General features: G+C 37.6%; 1 protein-coding gene across 1 annotated transcript in view; it reads left to right on the top strand.

The window, feature by feature from the left end:
- Nucleotides 1–22,193, top strand: part of RAD50 (RAD50 double strand break repair protein) — an 80,293-nt gene that overhangs the window by 33,913 nt on the left and 24,187 nt on the right. Inside the window, exons 6-20 of the mRNA XM_080672877.1 lie at nt 1,333–1,461; nt 1,681–1,846; nt 3,823–4,016; nt 4,439–4,645; nt 7,693–7,875; nt 8,615–8,772; nt 10,811–10,986; nt 11,922–12,159; nt 15,247–15,436; nt 15,881–16,007; nt 16,433–16,626; nt 18,911–19,021; nt 19,454–19,546; nt 19,819–19,932; nt 21,599–21,726. Coding sequence (XP_080529003.1) covers nt 1,333–1,461; nt 1,681–1,846; nt 3,823–4,016; nt 4,439–4,645; nt 7,693–7,875; nt 8,615–8,772; nt 10,811–10,986; nt 11,922–12,159; nt 15,247–15,436; nt 15,881–16,007; nt 16,433–16,626; nt 18,911–19,021; nt 19,454–19,546; nt 19,819–19,932; nt 21,599–21,726 — 2,408 coding nt within the window. The remainder of the gene's footprint in view (nt 1–1,332; nt 1,462–1,680; nt 1,847–3,822; nt 4,017–4,438; nt 4,646–7,692; nt 7,876–8,614; nt 8,773–10,810; nt 10,987–11,921; nt 12,160–15,246; nt 15,437–15,880; nt 16,008–16,432; nt 16,627–18,910; nt 19,022–19,453; nt 19,547–19,818; nt 19,933–21,598; nt 21,727–22,193) is intronic.

Here is a 22,193-nt window from a genome sequence, read left to right as displayed (position 1 = left end):
TTTTCTAGTTTTTTTTATCTAGGAAATCTTTGCCTGACTCAAGGGCACAAAGATTTTTTCTTTCTGTATTTTCTTCTTAACATTTTATAGTTTGAGTTCTTACACTTAAGTATATGCCCTAATTCAAGTTAATTTTAAAATATGGTACAAGGTAAGGTTGAGGTTTGCTTTTTTGCATACAGATGTTCAATTGTTCCAGCACACAGCCTACAGTCATAACCATTACACAACTCTGCATCCCAGTCTTATCTCTTATTGTTAAATATATATGTAGCTTTATACAAGTTAAGTCCTCCAAGTCTCCTACCTAGTACATAGAGTCTCATAAGGCTTAAAGAGAATGTGTAGCAGCAGCTAGTACAATGTTTGCAATTTGGTAGGCATTCAGTCAATGATAGCTGTAACTGTAAATATAAAATTACTTTTAAAAAATCTCATTCTTTTTTCAGCTAACATACTGAACACCTATTATATGTGCTGGTGATACATTAGTGAACAAAATTCCTATTTTTATAGTGATTACATGCTACTGATTAATTTACAAATCACGAGATGGTTTAATATAATTTTATTAAGTGACATTAAAGTTGAGGATGCATTTTGGTGCAGCTTTGAAAGCTTACAATAAATAAGCACTGTAGTAATGCATTAGTTTAAAAATTAGGTTCTACAAATGCCTTGTAAGAAGAATCGGTCAGCCTTGGAAATGTAATGGTAGTGGAAGACTGTCCCCAGCATCACCCAAGGAGAATATTCTGAGCCAGGTCACACACATTCCTAGGAGATGAGGCAACCAGCTGTCTCAGGAAGCAGACCACTGAGGTTATTTATCACATTTCATTTGTTCAAAGTCCTCTGTGCTTGAGCAAACTTTGAATTAAAATATAATCTTCCATGTAAATTTGCCTATAGGCTCAGAATGCACTGGTGACTCACCCTGAGTCTCTAGCCCACTCAGTTTTCCTAACTTTTTAAAATACATTAAATAGCTAGCCTTTTGAGGATTAAATTCTTAAAATGTGGTACTTTGCATAATGTGGCTCTAAGTACTCAATTAATGAATGACTTTTGGGGGTGTTGAGGATGAGGCAAGGCTTTGGAGTTAGATTTGGAGTTTACTGCTTTTCTTTACTAGCTATAAGGAGTTGGGCAAGTTACTTCATGTCTCCAATCCTCAGTTTCTGTATAACCCCTTTACAGCATTGTTCGCATTAAATGAGATCACTTTTACCAAGTGCCTGATCCTGGCACATCTTACGTATTTCTCTTTATCCATCTGTATTGTAAACTATAGAGAATTTTATTTATCGTAGAGTGTTTGTTTATTTTCAGAATCGTCTCAAAGAAATTGAATTCAATCTCTCGAAAATAATGAAACTTGACAATGAAATTAAAGCCTTGGAAAGTCGAAAGAAGCAAATGGAGAAAGATAATAATGAACTGGAACAGAAAATGGAAAAGGTTTGTGGTGGTAGAATTTTGTTCTTCAAAATTCTGGGGTTAATATAGTGAACTTCACTTTAATCCATTTTGCCACTCATTTTGAAAGAAAATATTTAAGATGTTTGTCTTCATATATATGTTAAGAGGAAGGATATTGAATACTTTTTTCATACTTCGTACCTCAGAGTGATATCTTCTTATACTTATTAAAAAGCTCTTTATTTTGGTTTTGCATAGGTTTTTCAAGGGACTGATGAGCAACTAAATGATTTATATCTCAATCACCAGAGAACAATAAGGGAGAAAGAAAGGAAATTGGTAGACTGTCAGCGTGAACTGGAAAAATTAAATAAAGAATCTAGGCTTCTCAATCAAGAAAAATCAGAACTACTTGTTGAACAGGGTAGGGTAAAGTATTTACTTGGTCTTTCTTATTGTGATATTATGCATTTTCAGCATGAATGATGAATCTCCAGGGAATTATGCTGAGTGAAAAAAGTCAATCTCAAAATATATACAGTGTATTTCCATTTATGTAACATTTTTGAAATGCCAGAATTTTAGATGTGGAGGACTGATTAGTGGTTGCTAGGCTTACTAAGTAGGAGGAGGGGCAGGAAAAAGGTTACTGTGGTTATAGTTATAAAAGCAACAAGAGGGATTTTTGCGGTATTGGAACTGTTCGGTATCTTGACTGTTGTGGTAGATATATGAGCCAGTACAGGTGATACAATTATATAGAATTTAATTAACACACATACAAATGGGTACAAGTAAAACTGAGAAATCTGAATAAGTTTGAAGGATTGTATCAGTGTCTGTATCCTGGTTGATATGACACTACAGCAGGTGCTCGAATAACTTTTATTGTAATGTTTTTGGGAGGCATAGAATTTAACTCTTGTCTGTATCAAGTAGTCTATGGTAAATTTGGTTTCATTATATGTCATTTCATTTAAAGTTGCAGAATCTATCCATGACTTTAAGTGAGGATTTACTTTATAGTTTTGCAAAATGTTACTAAAAGAACACAGTTTTCTGCTTACAATAATTCTAACACCAGGTGAGTGCATTTTTCCACACCAAGCAATTCTCCAATTCTTGGCAAGTGGGTGTCCTGTAGTTTAATTTAGTTCTGACACTAACTGTCTGAAATTAGCACAGACCCCACAGATTAAGGGCTCAGTCCTGTGAGATTGCCTTCCATTTCCAATGGCCGTTGCCAAGTCCAGGTTGTCTGTCACCTGTTCTTCTGACAACTGGCTATACATCAGACATTTCTACAACCCCTTCCTCAGATTCAATAATTTGCTATAATAGCTCATAGAACTCAGGGAAACACTATTTCCAGTTTATTATAAAGAATACAGCTCAGAAACAACCAAATGGAAGAGATGTATAGAGTAAAATATGGGGAAGGGGTGTGGCACTTTCTAAGCACCTCCATGTGTTCACCAACCAGGAAGCTCTGAAGCTCCTTGTTTAGGGGTTTTATGGGAGTTCCATTATGTAATCATTATTGACCATTGATGATTGAATTGAATCTTCAACTTCTCCCCAGAGTTGGGGAGGAGGGTACTGAAAATTCCTATTCTCTAATCACATAGTAGGCTCCTCTGATAACCAGCTCTCATCCTCCAGGAGTCACTGCATTAGAATAAACTCGGTTGTGGTAGAAAGGGACTTACAATGAATAACAAAAGACACTCCTCTCTTGCCCTGGCTGGTGTTGCTCAATAGTTAGACCATTGGCCCATTCACTGAAGGTCTCCGGTTTGATCCCCAGGCCTTTGTCGGGACACATGCTGGAGGCAACCAGCTGATGTGTCTCTCTCACATCAATGTTTCTCTCCTTCCCTCTCCTTCCCTCTCTCCCTTCCACTCTCTAAAAATCAGTGGAAAAAATATCCTAAGGATTAACAACAACAACTAAAAAAAGACATTCTCTCTGAAATTCTAAGAGTTTTAGGAGCTCAGTGCCAGGAACCAGGGACAAAGACTAAATATGTATTTCTAATTATATTACAATATCACAGTTACTATTTGGGGAAACTGGGCACAGAATATAAGAGATCTTGCTGTATTTTTTTATAACTACATGTTAATGTAAGAGTATCTCAATTTTTTAAAAATCAGTTAAAAAAAGAATTACATCTACAGCTCAGCCCATGTGGGTCAGTGGTTGAGCGTTGACCTATGAGCCAGGAGGTCACGGTTCGATTCCTGGTCAGGGCACATGCCTGGGTTGTGGGCTTGATACCCAGTGGGAGGTGTGCAGGAGGCAGCTGATCAGTGATTCTCATCATTGATGTTTCTATCTCTTCTTCTCCCTTTCTCTCTGAAATCGATAAAAACATATTAAAAATAATAATAATAAAGGTCGTCTACAGCAACAAGCAGATCGCCATCAAGAAAATATCCGAGCTAGAGATTCATTAATTCAGTCTTTGGCATCACAGTTAGAATTGGATGGCTTTGAGCATGGACCATTCAGTGAAAGACAGATTAAAAATTTTCACAAACTTGTAAGAGAGAGACAAGAAAAGGAAGAAGAAAATGCCAGCCAACTGATGGTAAATATTGTTATTTTCTTTTGTTTGTGTCCAAATCTTTAGTTACATTGTTTTCATTTTTGGATAGACCTTATTTTCTTACATTTCTGGATTAGTGTTGGGATAGAATCTGATACAAAGTAGAAGAAACTTTTATGAAAGCAAATTTTTAAATGTGGATAAGGCTAAAAATATGAAGAAATGGCAGACCTATATTTTTTTATTTGATTTTTAAGTAATATTTCTTTTTCTTTTACCAGAAAAAAGTAAAGAAAAGGTTTGCTCAGAGTTAATAATGGTTATCTGTGGGTGCTAGCCATTCCATATTTTTAAACTTTTTTATATTTTCCTTAGTGTGTATGTGTTACTTTGATAATGAGGAAACTGTCGCTTAATGAATTATGTAGTGAAAAAATTGTTAATACTTATTCTTATGTATTTAGAATGACTTTGCAGAAAAAGAAACTCTGAAACAAAAACAGATAGATGAGATAAGGGATAAGAAAATTGGACTGGGAAGAATAACTGAGCTAAAATCAGAAATTCTAAGTAAGAAGCAGAATGAGCTGAAAAATGTGAAGTACGAATTACAGCAATTGGAAGGATCTTCTGACAGGATTCATGAACTGGACCAGGAGCTCACAAAAGCTGTAAGAAAATTAATTTTAAGGTGTAAGACATTTAGAATCTTGCAATTTGAAGTATTTTTTTCTGTTGTTAATCCTAAAATTATGGCATGTTAATTAAAATATCTACCTTGCCAAAACCGGTTTGGCTAAGTGGATAGAGCGTCAGCCTGCGGACTGAGGGGTCCCGGGTTCGATTCCGGTCAAGGGCACGTAACTTGGTTGCAGGCACATCCCCAGTATGAGGTGTGCAGGAGGCAGCTGATAGATGTTTCTCTCTCATCGATGTTTCTAACTCTATCCATCTTCCTTCCTCTCTGTAAAAAATCAATAAAATATACAAAAAATAAAATATCTACCTTGTCTAACCATCACATGTAAAATGAATTCATCTAAATATCTTAATCAGTTAACTCTTTGGTTCTAAAATCCAGTGGATTAAAAATTAGAATCACCTAGGAAGTTTTTAAAAAGTACTTATGCTTAGACCTACTTCAGACCTTCCAAATTAAACTCTCTAAGAGTAGAGCATGGAAATGTGCATTCAGAACAAAACAAGGCTATTCTTTATTTATTTATTTATTTTTACTTTGTAGAATTAGAATTTTTAATTTTTATTTATTTTTATTTTTTATTGTTTGAAGTATTACAAATAGTAGTACATATGTCTCCTTTTTTTTTCCCCATTGACCTCCCCCGCAGCCTCCCCTACCCCCAGTACATGCCTTTACCTGCCCCCCTCAGTGTCTTGTATCCATTGGTTATGCTTATATGCATGCGTACAAGTCCTTCGGTTGATCTCTTACAGCACGCCCCCCCCAACCTCCCCTGCCTTCCCACTATAGTTTGACAGTCTGTTCAATGCTTCTTTGCCTCCGTATCTATTTTTTTCCCATTTCTTTCCTTTAAAAAATCTTGCCTCTGCAGACTAGAAATAAACATATAATAACAAAAAATGTTTGAGTCCCAATTTCTATGTCCAACAGTTCTGAGTCCCCGTTTCAATGTCAAACAGTTCCTTATGTGTACATGTCAGCAATGATACCTGGATGTTGGGCCCATGGTGGCAATGCCGGTCCGACCCTCTCTGGTTTGGTCCTAGGCAACCTGCGATGCACAGCTGCTGACTGCTAGCGTGGCAAGGCGTCGTCAGCGTCTTCCATCTCTGGACTGTTTCTCCTCTTGTCTTCGTGGTTGGAGCAGACCTGTCAATTCCTCTCTGTTGCAGGAATCCACATGGTCTTCGAGTTGTTTTCTGAAAGTATACAAACATATTCTTGACCAAAAGTTAATAAAGGAATCTTTTCTATATAATTGATTTGGGATCCTTTTTATTTTTGCCCAAATGATTTTCCTTTGTCTTTAGACATCATGTGTGTTTTTCATGGGTGTCTTGCTGTTAGCATTACAAATGAAAATTAATTTTGTAAAGTAAAAATTTTCTAGATGTAATTTACTTAAAGGATATTTTTCCTTACATGATATTACCCTACTATCCCCCCTTTTTTGATTAATGGAAGCTTTTGTAAATTTTATAATGCAGTCCTGGTAACTTCTAATTTTTTGCACAAAAATATGAGTGCTTTAGTTTCATTGCATGTTCAGGAATTTTACCATGAGATGAACTATCAATAGAAACTTTAGTTACCACTTTAGGCTATTCTTATGAGTTCCTTGGTTAAGAACCATTTACTTAAGTTAAAAAAGAAACCAGTATTTTTCCTCTAGGTTCCATACACTGTAGATCTTATAAATTTTTTGCCATAGTACCACTTTTTCTATGATATTACCACTTTTTCTGTGATGGAATCTTTCTTAGCTCACCTATTCTTTTCATGAATTTCCAAATTTTCTTCCTTGTTTCTGTTTTCTTCCTTTACATCCCCACCACCAAAGTTAAACATCCTAAAGCTTGGAATTCCCCCTCTCAGATTCCACTTTGATAATGTAATTAAACATTCCTTTTTGCTTCCTATAACTTAACATCTAGTGTACGTTTTTGTCAGTTTAGCATTTTATCACAATACTAGAGGCCCGGTGCACGAAATTCGTACAAGGGCCTTGGCCCCGGCCCCGGCCCCCACCTGCTGCTACCGCAGCCAGGGGCCTCTGCTGCCTCTGCCATGGCCCCCGCCCGCTGTGGCTTTGTCCAGAAGGAAGGACTTCTGGTCTAATTAGCATATTACACTTTTATTATTATAGACTAGAGGTCCAATACACAAATTCGTGCATGGGTGGGGTCCGGCTGGCCCAGCCCCAATCAGGGCGGATCGGGGCCAGGCCTATCAGGAGGAGGAGAGGGCGGGAGGTTGGCCAGCAGGCCCCGCCCCCGATTGAGGTGCAGGGGGTGACTGGGGGCTGTGGACGGTGGGCCCTGCCCCTGAATGGGGGGGGACTGATCGGGGGCCAGCAGCCTGGGGGAGGGGCCATGGGTGGTTGGCTGGCCAGCCTGCCCCTGATGGAGTGGGGGACTGATCAGGGGCAGAGCTGGCTGGGGGGAGGGGCCGTGGGCCGATTGGGGTTGTGGGGGCCCATTGAGGGTGGGGCTGGCCGGGGGGAGGGGTCATGGGGGTTGACCAGCTGGCCCCACCCCCAGATCCGGCCAGTTTGCTGGCTGCAGTGGGCGTCATAGTGACCGGTCATTCTGGTTGTTAAGGCTTTCCAGTTGCTAGCTTTTAATATATATAAATTGTCTTGTAAAGGGATGGCATTACTCAGGGACAGAGTTGCACTGTTTTTAGAGTTTCTATGTGGCAGGAAATGTAGTGAGTTACATGAGTACTTGATAAATACTTAAGTATTGACTGAAGAGTCATGAAACTATATTTTTAGACACATTTCTCTTAATTTTGCATTAATTCTTATTCTCCCACCCTTGTTTGACCCTTCCAGATTTATTTAATAATTCTCTAGTATTATAAGATAGTAAGGTAACTTTATAAGATTTTTTCCTTAAAAATCTTATTTCTTATGTTTTTTATTTCTGTTGGAGTAGTTGATTTCTAATACACTTTGTCACTATTTTAACACAAACTATGTAAACCTCTGTGTTTGTTTGTATTATTGATAAGGAACATGAGCTGAGCAAGGCTGAGAAAAACAGTAATGTAGAAACTCTAAAAACAGAAGTAATAAGTCTTCAGAATGAGAAAGCTGACCTAGACAGGACCCTGCGTAAATTGGACCAGGAGATGGAGCAGTTAAACCATCATACAGCAACACGCACCCAGATGGAGATGCTAACCAAAGACAAAGTATGACCTTTCTTTTTATTTAATTACTAGAGGCCCAGGCATCAGTGGGATCCCTTGGCCTTGCCTGCGGACATCTCTCAAGGGGTCCTGGATTGTGAGAGGGCACAGGCCAGGCCAAGGGATCCCACCGGTGCACAGTCGGGGCTGGGGAGGGACAGTGGGAGGGCTCCAGGGCGTATATGGCCTATCTTGCCCAGTCCCGATTGGCCAGACCTCAGAAGCAAGCTGACCTACCAGTCGGAGCTTCTGCCCCCTGGTAGTCAGTGCGCATCATAGCAACTGGTCAAATGGTCGGACACTTAGCATATTAAGCTTTTATTATATAGGATAATTTCTGGTAAATAGTTTATCTTATTATGAAGTATTTACTCGTTATTGGCTTTATATTTTGGGGGCTGAGCTTAATACTATAAAAATAGACTTTCAAGTTTAAAAACTGTTTTCTAATTACAAAAAACTAATATAGAGGTGTATACATACAAGTAAATATGTACATTGCTGTTAAATTTTATATCTTATACAGACGTTTTAATTTTTATATTATCAGACTTGTTACTCTTTTCTCTCATGGCTTAGGAAGGTCATCCCCACTCTTAGACTTTAGGAAATTATATATTCTCTTCTTATATTTTTATAGTTTCACTTTCTAAGCCTAGAACTTGAATCAGTCTAAAATTCATATTTGTTCTTGACATAATGTGGAGATAATGAGCTTTATTTTTAAAATATTTTTTAATAGGCTGACAAAGATGAACAAATCAGAAAAATAAAATCTAGGCACAGTGATGAATTAAATTCATTGTTAGGGTACTTTCCCAACAAAAAACAACTTGAAGACTGGCTTCATAGTAAATCAAGAGAAATTAATCAGACCAGGGACAGACTTGCCAAATTGAAGTAAGTAATAGAAATTTAATAGAAATCTCTTCTTGCTTTCATTTTTAATTGTTCTAAAATAATTTGTCATGAAAAGGTAAGTCTTATTGATTTTGGTTTTACATTTTATGAATTGAGTAAAATGGTAACAGTGATTTGGGGTCTCTTGTTCCTTGAAAGTTTGTAGAATTAACTGAGAGGATTAAAAGTCTCCTTTATAAAAAAGTGAGACCTGAAACTGTAAAACACCTAGAAGGAAACTTAGAGGAAAAGCTTTATTATATTGAAATGGCAATCATTTCTTGCATATGACAACAAAAGCACAGGCAACAAAAGCAAAATAGATAAATGAGGCTACATCAAGCTTTAAAACTTCTACACAGCAAAAAAAAACATTAAACAGAGGGAAAAGGCAGCCTACAAAATGGGGGAAAATGTTTGTAAACCGTGTATCTGATAAGGGGTTAATATCCAGAATATATAAACTCCTACCACTCAACAACAACAAAATAACTGGATTTAAAAAATGGGCAAAGGCCCTGGCCAGTTTGGCTCAATGGATAGAAGGTTGGCCTGCTGACCTAAGGGGTCCTAGGTTCATTCCTTCAGGGCATGTGCCTAGGTTGCTGGCTCCTCCCCCGCCTGGGCCCTCAGGGCATGTGAGGGAGGCAACCAATCGATTTGTTTCTCTCACATGGATAGTTCTCTCTGTCTTTCCCTCTCTCTTCCACTCTATCAAAAAATCAATAGAAAAGGTGAGGATTAAAAAAAAATGGGCAAAGGACTGGAATAGATAATTCTTCAAAGAAGATATACAAATGGCCAATGAGCATGTGAAAAGATGCCCAACATCACTAATAATCAGGGAAATGCAGATTAAAACCACATCACTTCAGCCCTAGCTGGTTTGGCTCAGTGGATAGAGCGTTGGCCTGCGGACTGAAGGGTCCTGGGTTTAATTCCGGTCATGGGCACAGGCCTAGGTTGCGGATTGGTCCCCAGTAGGGAGTGTGCAGGAGGCAGCCAATCAATGATTCTCTCTCATCACTGATGTTTCTGTCTTTCTCTCCCTTTTGCTTCCTCTCTGAAATCAACAACAACAACAAAAAAATCACTTCACACTGGTTAGGATGTCCAGTATCAAAAACAATTAACAAGTGTTGGTAAGAATGTTAAGAAATTGGAACCCTTGGGCACTATTGGTAGGAATGCAAAATGGTGCAGGTGCTATAGAAAACAATGGGAATGAATGGGAGTTGGGGGGTAATGGGGGAATAAGGACACATATTAATACCTTAATCAATAAAGAAATTAAAAAAAAACCAATGGGAAGTATCAGGATGAAGCAGGTGTGCATTCATACATGTTTATCTGAAACACATTTCTCAAAATAGTACCTGTCCTACCTATGGTACAGTCTACTCTGATATGTTCTGTTTCATTTTGTTAAAATATGCTGAGATGATGCATTGAATTGATTATATGACTTGCCTCATAACCTGCAAATTAAAAAACCCTAATCTATATGGGCATGGAGATTGGCTAGGGTGAAATTTAAGAGTAGGAGTGGAGATAAATTGTACTAGTGAGCAAAGTCTTTGATGAATGAGAAGAAATGAATGATCTTAAGTAGATGATAACAATAAAGAGGGGACACAGGAAAAGTTTACAGGAAAGGAAGGGAAGTAATATTGTGTGAATGGGCCCAAAGGGAATTAGGAGGATGTTCTCCCAGCTTCCCTCCCACCAGTAGATCCAGCAATCATATTCTCCTTGCAAAGGCTCTTAACCTGAGATCTATGGCCATGAATTCCAAGAAACCAGGCAGAATTTTGCCGATATTGCACATTTTTCTGGAACTGATGGCAAGTGAGTCAGTGTCCCAGTGGGAGAGTTCAGGTGGAAATGATTATTGCCTGGACTTCTAAAAAAGGTACTTAGCCATAGCAAATTTTGTAATATTTGTTGGCAGAATTTGTCTTATATCTACCTATTCAAACTTTTCAAACTAATTTCTCATGTTTTAAAATTGTAATTAATATTTTTTCTTATTTTATAGCAAGGAACTAGCTTCAGCTGAGCAAAATAAAAATCATGTTAATATTGAGCTAAAAAGGAAGGAAGAGCAGTTATCCAATTATGAAGACAAGCTGTTTGATGTTTGTGGTAGCCAGGATTTTGAAAGTGATTTAGGCAGGCTTAAAGAAGAAATTGAAAAATCTTCAAAACAACGAGGTAAGTTACCTGCTTTATATTATCAAGTCACTGTGACATGAATTTTTCATTGACAGGTAACTAAGGATGGGAGATTTAAAAACTTGGTTCTGAATCCAGATGGCTTAAGTTTTGGTCCTGGTTCTATAACTTAACTTGCTCTGTGACTTTGTGCAAATTATTGAACCTTCCTATACTTCAGATTCATCGTCTGAGGACATGATAACCTACCACCTAGCCAGTGGTTCTCAACCTTTCTAATGCCACGACCCTTTAATACAGTTCCTCATGTTGTGGTGACCCCCAACCATAAAATTATTTTCGTTGCTACTTCATAACTGTAATTTTGCTACTGTTAATGAATCGTAATGTAAATATCTGTGTTTTCCAATGGTCTTAGGCGACCCTGCTAGCAGGGTCCCACAGGTTGAGAACTGCTGCTGTAGAGGCTAAGACCATTGGAAAACACAGATATTTACATTACGATTCATTAACAGTAGCAAAATTACAGTTATGAAGTAGCAACGAAAATAATTTTATGGTTGGGGGTCACCACAACATGAGGAACTGTATTAAAGGGTCGTGGCATTAGAAAGGTTGAGAACTGCTGACAGGCCGTTAGGAAAGAGTAAATGAGATTATAGGTATAAAACTCTTAGAACAGTTCCTGGAACATAATAAGCTCTAAAATTTGTTATACTTTTGTGTGTTATCCGAAAGAGAAATCTGAATGTATTGTGGGAGTCAGAATTTTGAAAGTGATTTAGATAGAGGTTTTAAAGAAGAAATTGAAAAATTTGTAAGAATATTTAAATATCAGAATTAAAAACATTTTAATAATGTGTTTATAAAGCAAGAAGAATAATCATATATTTACAGAGGAGGATGTAACCATATTGACAAAACTATTATTTCATTTTCTCCTGACTGGAAACATACTTATTTTCTTAAAATAGCCATGCTGGCTGGAGCCACAGCAGTTTACTCCCAATTCATCACTCAGCTAACAGATGAAAACCAGTCCTGTTGTCCCGTCTGTCAGAGAGTTTTTCAGACAGAAGCTGAATTACAAGAAGTCATCAGTGATTTGCAGTCTAAGCTGCGGCTAGCTCCAGATAAACTCAAGTCAACAGAATCAGAGCTAAAGAAAAAAGAAAAGCGGCGTGATGAAATGCTGGGGCTTGTGCCCATGAGGTGAGACTAGGGGTACATGTAGCAGCAGCAGCAGCAGCACTGTAAAACACCTGGCATGTGGTAGCACCTCAGTACCATGTTTTGAATGAATAAAAGTTGAAGTCAGGATCCTAAGCCAGTATGCCCCGTCTCATGTTAGTTATATGACAAGAAGAAACAATGATTTTCTTTTTGATTCCTTTTTTGTTTTCTTCTAAAGGTAAATTTGCTTCTTACTCTAGTTACAGATATAATCTAAGGCAGACAGATATAATCTGTGTCTCTGTGTTAATTTAATTCCTCAATTTGGCTTGAGGGCAGAAGTCTTGACAGATTTAGAACTGTTTACTGATACTTAACTTTCTAAACCCAGCAAAAAAATTACTGAAAGGCTCTCCCCGCAGACAAATTTTAAACTGTATTACGGCCCTGGCTGGTGTGGCTCAGTTGGTTGGGTGTCATCCCCTGCACTGAAAGGTTGCTGGTTTGATTCCCGTTCAGGGCACATGCCTGGGTTGTGGGCTCAATCCCTGGCAGGGATCGTGCAGGAGGCAGCTGATTGATGTTTCACTGTCACATTGATGTTTCTTTCTCTCTCTCCTGGTCTCTCTACAAATCAATAAAATATAAGAAACTGTATTATATCTTTCCCACTCTAAAAAGGAATGAATCTTAGATGATTTCTAGTGTTTTTCCCCTTGCTTGTGCAAGAAATTCAAATGATAGTCTATTTATAAATCAAATCAGAAAGTATGTGATGATTGCCTTGTCCCCCAGAACAGAGCACAGAGCTGGTCAGAGAACCAATGACATGACCCTCAAAGAGCTGATGTCCCAAGAAAGGAAACAAGCTCTCAGAGTTAGATATTTAGAAAGTGGGGATTAATAAAGTGCTTAATTAGTTCAAACAAATGCATTATTTAAGAGAGAGAAGCTAGTGGACTACAGAATGAGAATAGGATATAAAGAACAAGGTAGGAGGGAGAATGTAAACCACAGGGAAACTGGTTAAACTCAGTTAAGAAAAGGAAAGGGGAGAGGGAATTGAGAACAGTGTGTATAAAGGGATGGAGAGTATGACCTGTGCTGCAGTAGAAGCATTATCTGGAGTTTAGGGAGTTACTTATAGGGATTGATTCCCATAAATTGGGAAGATGGGACTAGATTATTTCAGGTCTAGTTATAGCTGTCTCTGATAGGTGATGAGCCATTCTGAGGGATTTAATCAACAGTGTGTTTTAGGAAAATTGATCTAATGTTAATGTATTGAATAGATGAGAGTGAAAAAAAAACACAACTCTGGAAGCAGAAAAACCAAGAGGGTCTGTTGTTCTGGAAAACCAAAGAGGAATTTCAGGAAAAGCAGGAAAGGTCTTAAGAAGATGTGCTTTGTGGTAGCCAGCCTCCAAGACGGCCCCCAATGATCCTGGCTTTCACAATCTTGTTCCAGGATTGGTCTGTGTGACCAACAAAATACGACAGAAGTGATAACATGTCCTTTCCAGGATTAGGTTATATAAGGCCCTCAAGCTTCCTGCTCTCCTTTTTTCTCTCCTGGATCTGGGGAAAGCCAGCTGTCATGTGGTGAGCAGCCCTGTGGAGGGACCCGCTTGGTGAGGACTTGAGGCCTTTGAACAACCAAACGAGTGAGGGTACCATTTGGAACCATATTCTCTAGCAGTCATACCTTGAATGACTGCAGCCCTGGCCTTCAGCTTGACTGCAACTTCAACCAGAAACCCAACTCAGAAGTACCCAGATAGCTGCTCCTGATTGTCTTACCTGTGAGAAAAAGTGCTGTCGTTTTAAGCTGCTAAATTTTGGGCTGTTTTGTTTTGCAGCAGTAGATAATATAATTATCAAAGTTAAACCAGATTATTGCAGGCTACAAAGGGAATGTGATAAGGAGACAAAGGCAGTAGTTTGAGAATGAAAAGGAAAAGGAATAAGGCAGTATCTTGAGAAGAAAAAGATCAAATAAATGATAAAATTTAAAGTTGATAGAAATTCCATGTCAAGGAAATTTGAGCTTAGTTCTGTGTCATACTGATATACTATAAATAGCAGAAATCAACATTGTGTTATAGTTTGGGGCTCTTGCCATCACAGCTCCCATTTTCAGAGTAAGGTGCCTGGTGCCTACCTTATTCAATGTAGTTTCATAATACTTTGTGTATTGTAACTTTCGTAACCCATAGTTTTCAGTGTGAATTGTGTCTACACTTATTCTCTATTTAACCATAAAAGGGTTTAATAAAATAATGAGAGTGAAAAAATTATATGTGGGGCTAGTACCTGCCATATTAGCTAGAGAAGCAACAGTAGTCTGGGCTGACAGCTTTTGTACCCAAAACTCATGTAGCATTTGGCTGAGTGGTTGGTTGCTTTCCTTCTTCCCATCATTTTTTTAAAACTTTTTATTTTGAAAAAATTTTAGACTTATAGGAAAATTACAAAAATAGTACAGATAATTTACATATACCCTTCACCTAGCATCTCGTGACGATCAGAATTTATGTAACCATAATTAACATTGGTATAATGTTACCTAAATTACCATATTTGAATTTCAGCAGTCTTTCCATTAATGTCCTTTTTTGTTACACGATCCCAGCCTGGATCTCACACTGCATGTAGTTCTTATTTCTCCTTAGGCTTCTGTGGTCTGTAACAGTTCTTCAGTGTTTGTCTTTCATATCCTTGACAGTTCTAATGAGTGTGATCGGTTAATTTGTAGAATATCTCTGACAAACAGCACAGTAATAATTGTTGCAAACAACATCTGCCAATGGATACTAAAATCAATGGGCAGAAGTTTGAGAAGAAACAGGATACTTACACAGTCTCAATCAGTGTATCTCTCCTAAGTATTAACTACAAAAAGGAAAATAATAACTTGACAATGGATGGATCTGGCTAACACCATCTTAACCAAGTGAATAAGTTTAACATCTCCAGTAATAAGACATACTGACATGTACCCATTGATATGATGCCCTGAGAAGGATATGATATCACTTTTATATTATTGCCAAAAAATACATAACCTCAGTCTCACGATGAGAAAACATTAGATAGCTTATTTTTAATTGTGTGTTTTCTGTTAAGGCAAAGCATAATTGATTTGAAAGAGAAGGAAATACCAGAATTAAGAAATAAACTGCAGAATGTCAATAGAGACATACAGCGCCTAAAGAATGACATAGAAGAACAGGAAACACTCTTGGGTACAATAATGCCTGAAGAAGAAAGTGCCAAAGTGTGTCTCACAGATGTTACAATTATGGAGAGATTTCAGGTATGCTGATTGTAGTTCGAGGCAGAAAAAAACTTGTTTCATGGTGGTTTGAATGTGAAGTGTGAGAGTGTTAAAAACAGTAGCTGGTGTTCATGTACAGATCATGGTTAGAGTTCCCCATTCTGAATTATTTATAAACTAGAGGTCCAGTGCACGAATTCATCCATGGGTGGAGTCCACCGGCCAGGGGGAGGGGCCTCGGGCAGTTGACCGGCCAGCCCCGCCCCCTGGTCGAACTCCTGATTGAGGGGACAGTTTACATATTAGCCTTTTATTATATAGGATTATGAAAAATAGTCCTGTTTGTTTCCATTTTCAGTCTGCTTCCTTTTGCTTATATTATTGCTTTATTTCCTCTTACCAAATTTTGTTCAAATTATATATGAAAGTAGTTGTACATTGTAGTAAGTTTCTTAAAAGAAGTAACTTTGTTTTATTCTGAAGATGGAACTTAAAGATGTTGAAAGAAAAATTGCACAACAAGCAGCTAAGCTACAAGGACTAGACTTAGATAGAACTCTTCAACAAGTAAACCAAGAAAAACAAGAAAAACAACACAAATTAGATACAGGTAATATAGTCTGTTTCCTCATATTCCCATTAAAGACATCAACATTCCCAGCTTTTGTTTCTCACCTAAATTTTACACCTGTTATGTGGATAAGAACTACCTTTCCTCCTTCCAGTCCACAGTATATTCACTTTCTTTTTTCAAAAGTATCACTTCTGTTTCCTTGCTTTGTACAACAGATTTTGAATGATGAGTATCAAGTGAGCTGTACTCTTTCTCAATCATATCTGCCCTGTGAGTGGCCAGGAGGGGACAGAAAGATGGTTTGGGGGCTGGAGGGTTCTAGTGGAACTTTTGTTGCTGTGGGTGGGACCCATAGAAACTTGCCTTTGTGAATTCCATAGACCTATAAAACTGGAAGGATGCTGCTCAGAGCATTTTCTGTACTCTTACATTAATCACTGTGTCCATATGTTTTTGTGCAGTTTCCAGTAAGATTGAATTGAATCGTAAGCTTATACAGGACCAACAGGAACAGATTCAACACCTAAGAAGTGTAACAAATGAACTTAAATCAGAGAAACTTCAGATATCCACTAATTTACAACGTCGTCAGCAACTGGAGGAGCAGACTGTGGAATTATCCACTGAAGTTCAGTCCTTATACAGAGAGATAAAGGTAAGAACACACTTACCTGTTTGTTTTTTTAATTAGTTCAAATGTATGAAATGTTCTTTATTAGTATAGTGCAGTGGTCGGCAAACTGCGGCTCGCGAGCCACATGCAGCTCACGAGCCACGGTTTGCCGCTCTGTTGACTAATGATTTTGCCGACCACTGGGATAGGGGCTTAATCACAAGGAACAACAACAGCCTGTAATTATTGGAATCGAGAGTCTAGGTCAGTGGTCGGCTAGAATTATGGATATTGTGAAGATAAAATGAAAATGGTATAATAATTCTGTGTGTGGCTCCTGGGTGACAGAACTTGTACTCATAGTACTAAAGATGTCTGGAAGAAGGATTTTGGTCATAATAAGGAAGAATTGGCTGCCTGGTTAACTTAGTAGAGAATGTCCTGTTATTGGAGGTGGACAGGTGGTAGGTAACTAACTCCATATAAGTATTCCTCCATGTGAAGTTCGTCTTATCTACAAATTCTATATCCACGGCCAACACTGCCTTAGTCATAGCACTTTCTCTATTTGATTTGAGATGTAGTCTTGGAATCCTTCCCCAAACAGTGAACAGGCATCGTGTTGTCACATGAAATGGAACCCATTTGGAATCCCTCATCTCCATTAATAAAATCTAAAACCCAGCCAGTTAAGTCTTTAAATAGTTTTGGAAACAACAATCTCATTTAGGTTTTTATAATTACACATTCAGTAAGCACCAAATATATTACTGAATCTATAGTTACTGTGTTTCTTAAGTGTTTTGGATTAAATTATCAGAGGCTTATAGTATATCAGATAGTACTACCTTATATTTATATAATTTTTTAGTGTTTATAAAATAATTTGACAATAAGCCATTTAGATCTAAGTAACCCTGTTGAGATATGTGACTAAATCCCCTATGATAGAAAAAGAAATTAAGACTTTTTTTTTTTTTTTAAATATATTTTTTATTGATATTTTACAGAGAGGAAGGGAGAGGGATAGAGAGCTAGAAACATCGATGAGAGAGAAACATCGATCAGCTGCCTCCTGCACACCTCCCACTGGGGATGTGCCCGCAACCAAGGTACATGCCCTTGACCGGAATCGAACCCGGGACCCTTCAGTCCGCAGGCCAACGCTCTATCCACTGAGCCAAACCGGTTTCAGCAAGAAATTAAGACTTTTTTAAAATATATTTTTATTGATTTTTTAATGAGAAGAAGGGAGAGGGGTAGAGAGTTAGCAACATCGATGAGAGAGAAACATCGATCAGCTGCCTCCTACACACTCCCTACTGGGTATGTGCCTGCAACCAAGATACATGCCCTTGACCGGAATCAAACCTGGGACCCTTGAGTCCGCAGGCTGACACTCTATCCACTGAGCCAAACCAGCCAGGGCGAAATTAAGACTTTTAGATGTCCCATAACTTAACCATGTTCATGGAGGTAGTAAGAGGCAGGTTAATTTCAGATGTTAGGTCTACTGACATCAAAGACATTTGACTTCCCACTACACCATACCACTTCCCAATATGATAAAATACACCTGTGTTGAAGTAATACTACATGGTCATTTCTACTTTTGTGGATTCATTAGATATTTCAGGATCTTAAAACGCTTAAGGATCATTGTTTTTTAACAGTGGTTACCATGTAATTATGCTGTAGATATGTTACAAGGCCAAGTAATGCAGACTTCTGATTAGTAAACTAGTTTGTTGCTTGAAAGCCCTTTTCCTTCCAAAATAGGTGTGGACACATCAGTGATATCAATGTGTACAGTACACTTGTGTTACCATAAAATATCTACTTAATCTTAGCAAAGTAAGCTTAAAGACAAACATGTCCTTTACAATCATAGTCCTGTCTGTAAGAGAGAGACCTGGAGTGAATGAACTTTCCTATTTTTTGGTCACACAGTTGACATGAACCCCTGCAGACTCTTAAAAACTTATACCTGAAGCCAGTTGTTCATTATAATTGGGAGTACGTGGTGTAGTTTAAGAATCAAGACAATGGCTGTGGCAGTATAGCATAGTGGCTCACAGAGACTCTCGAGCTGAATGGGATTTGACTCCTGGCTCCTTTATTTACTGGCTGTTGTGATCCTGGACAAGTCATTTCTGTGCCTATTTATTCATCTGAAATATGGGATGAAAATAATGGTACTTCCTCATAGGGGTGTTGGAAGAGGCAAATGAGTTTCTTTTTAAAGCCTGGCACATAGGAGAGTGCTTGTATGACTGTAAAGTCTGACACCTAAAATAAGATAATGGAATGTTTTTCATATTTTTAGGATGCTAAAGAGCAGATAAGCCCTTTGGAAATAACACTGGAAAAGTTCCAGCAGGAGAAAGAAGAATTAATCTACAAAAAAAATACAAGCAACAAAATAACACAGGATAAAGTAATACTTCCTTTCTATATTTACTTACCAAATATACATATTAAACATTATGTTCAGAGCACCATGTTGGACATTATTATTTCACATGAAATTAAAAGTATAAGATAAATAGTATTTTCAGATTTGTGACATAATCTTGATGTTAAAAATTCTTGTTAAAATAAGGATTACATTTTAACTAGTTTCTTGATCTATAATAAAGCTGAGAAGTGAGACTATTTAATCCAATTCCATAAGTGACAAAGGGAATTATCTGAGATAATAAAATGTGCTGGTGATGAAAATTAGAACCTTGCCAAGGCTCCTAACTTTCAAGACACTGTTTCACTGTGCTGTCCTATTAAGTTTTTGTTACCTTAATTTATTTCCTTGGAAACAAATCTTAAATGCTCTGGTCCTCAATCAGTGTGTTTAATAAATATTTTTCTACAGATGAATGATATCAAAGAGAAGGTTAAAAATATTCATGGCTATGTGAAAACCATTGAGGATTATATTCAAGATGGGAAAGACGACTATAAGAAGGTAATTTAAAACTTAAATCTTATTTGTTTATAGTTTTATTTCTTGTGCTTAAAGAATTTTCTCCGTCCAACCTCAGAGAGAAGGCGGGGTGGGGGTGGGTTAAGAGAACAATCAAAGGACTTGTATGCATGTATATTAGCATAACCAACGGACACTGGGGCAGTGGGGGCTTGTCTTGGGGGGCGGGCGTGGTGGGGGGGGGTCAATCGGGGAAAAAGGAGACCTATGCAATACTTTAAACAGTTAAAAAAAAAAGAATTTCCTTTTTGTAGCAAAAAGAAACTGAACTTAATAAAATAATAGCTCAACTAAATAAAAGCGAGAAACACAAAGAAAAGATAAATACCGATATGGCAATCATGAGACAAGATATTGATACACAAAAGGTAAGTCTTCTTTGCTTGTGACTTATGGTATGACTTATACCAATAACATTTTTTAAAACTTTTATGTTCAGTAGATCCATATAGTAGAGAATACCAATTTTTAAAAAATGAAGTTACTTTATGCAGTCATGAAAGCAAATTCCAGTGTTATGTAATACTAGAAGAGAGAAAGCAATAGCATGTTCTCTTGTTCCTAATAAGGAAAAAGTACACTGATAGTCTCCCATGGAAGAATCTTGGAGTGTCACAGCAGCTGCCGTGGTGCATTAAGTTGCCTTGGCAACAAAAGGACAGTTACAACCATATCATTTTAGTCACTTTTAATTGCTTATAATGATACCTATAATAGATAAGTCTATATTTATATTATTATTACCAGGAAAACTGATGACAGTCGGGGGAAAAACCCACAAAATAGTGATTTATAGATGGCCAGGGTTGGATATGAACACTAAACATGTGAGAAAAGTCCTTCCATGCTTCTCTCCCACCTCCAAATTCATTTTCCCTGGTGACGCTGTGCTGTTATTGTTGGTTAACAAGATATTGCCAAAGATCTGCCTCTCCTTCCCACTTCCTACATGACTCTTTTTTTTTTTTTTTAAATATATTTTTTATTGATTTTTTTACAGAGAGGAAGGGAGAGGGATAGAGAGGTAGAAACATCGATGAGAGAGGAACATCGATCAGCTGCTTCCTGCACACCCCCTACTGGGGATGTGCCCGCAACCAAGGCACATGCCCTTGACCGGAATCGAACCTGGGACCTTTCAGTCTGCAAGCCGACGCTCTATCCACTGAGCCAAACCGGTTAGGGCCCTACATGACTCTTGAATTTATCTCAGCAGCAAGGGTCACTGAAGGAGGACCCTAGCTCCTTCTTTGAGAAGTCTTAACTTTGAACTTGTGATGAGTTTTCTATATTCAGACTTTTATGGTCCAAACCAACATTGTTTCTACAGGATATTTTTTCTCTAAATTTCAAAGAATCAGCTTATAATGTTTGTCTCACAATATAGTCCATTGTAATCACAGGGAAACCTACTGAAATAATTGTGTTGGCATTGCTGCTGCTGCTGCTGCTGCTAAGTGATTAGGTCTCTTTAAGGACAAAACTGTTCAATAAGAACAGCCAACTTTTTAAATTTTCAGTTTAACTCAATGGCCATGGAAGTCTCGTCAAGTAAATATTTACTATTTTTGTGGCACTTCTTACTGCCTTGTATGATTATTATTTGTTAGCTTGAAGGTAAAGATCTTATCTGACACACTTAATAGTATCTAACAGTATTGGCACATAGGACAAAAATACAAATAGGCAAAAAAAATTGAAGGGGGGACATTAATAGTATTGCTATCTTGTGATATTTTTCCGATCAGATTTTTATTGTGGGGTTCCTATGCAAGATGATCCAATGGGGCACAGGTATAAAATATTTAAATAATTACAGTTTTTATTTCATTGTGTAAATTTCTGTTCTGGTTTATATGTGCAATCCAGATTAGTCCAGGTTGTAGATTCCTTCACTCTGGCTTATTCTCCCTCTATTGAGTTTAGCACGATTCTAAGTAAGGCAGAATTAGTACTACCTGCCAGCAGTTGCCTGTTATAAATCACATGTTGGTAACTTGATCATTTTTTAACTGATTTAATATTTACATTTAGATACAAGAAAGATGGCTGCAGGATAACCTTACATTAAGAAAAAGAAATGAAGAACTAAAAGAAGTTGAAGAAGAAAGAAAACAACATTTGAAGGAAATGGGTCAAATGCAAGTCTTACAACTGAAAAAGTATGTTTTTTAAAAAGTCTTTAGTTTAAATAAAGGTCTATTATTGAATGTGAAGAATATTTGTGTTTTTTTAGAATTATTTAAGCCTTTAGCCTAAATGTCCCTTGAGACTTACAGGAAGGTGGATGGAGTTTTTATACAAATATATTTCATGGTCTTATGAATTAAATTACTGAAGAAGTGATACAGAATTTATAGTTACACTGCAGTGGTGGACAGAATTAAAAATGCCAAGTCCCCAGATTTCGGTTAGTCTGGTTCACAAGATAATGGTACCGAGCAAAAACAATATATGGCCTGTGAACCCTGCCTGGGTCAGAGCTTGTGCAATCTATAATATTGCCAAAGTGATTTGACATTGGACACTCATTTTAGATGGTCTTCATTATAATTATACTAGCGGCCTGGTACACGAATTCGTGCATGGTTGTGGTCCAGCCAGCCTGCCGCTATGGGGGCCCATCAGG

The sequence above is a fragment of the Plecotus auritus genome (assembly GCF_963455305.1).
Source record: "Plecotus auritus genome assembly, chromosome: 6".
NCBI lineage: Eukaryota > Metazoa > Chordata > Mammalia > Chiroptera > Vespertilionidae > Plecotus > Plecotus auritus.
This window is presented reverse-complemented; position numbering and strand designations above follow the sequence as displayed.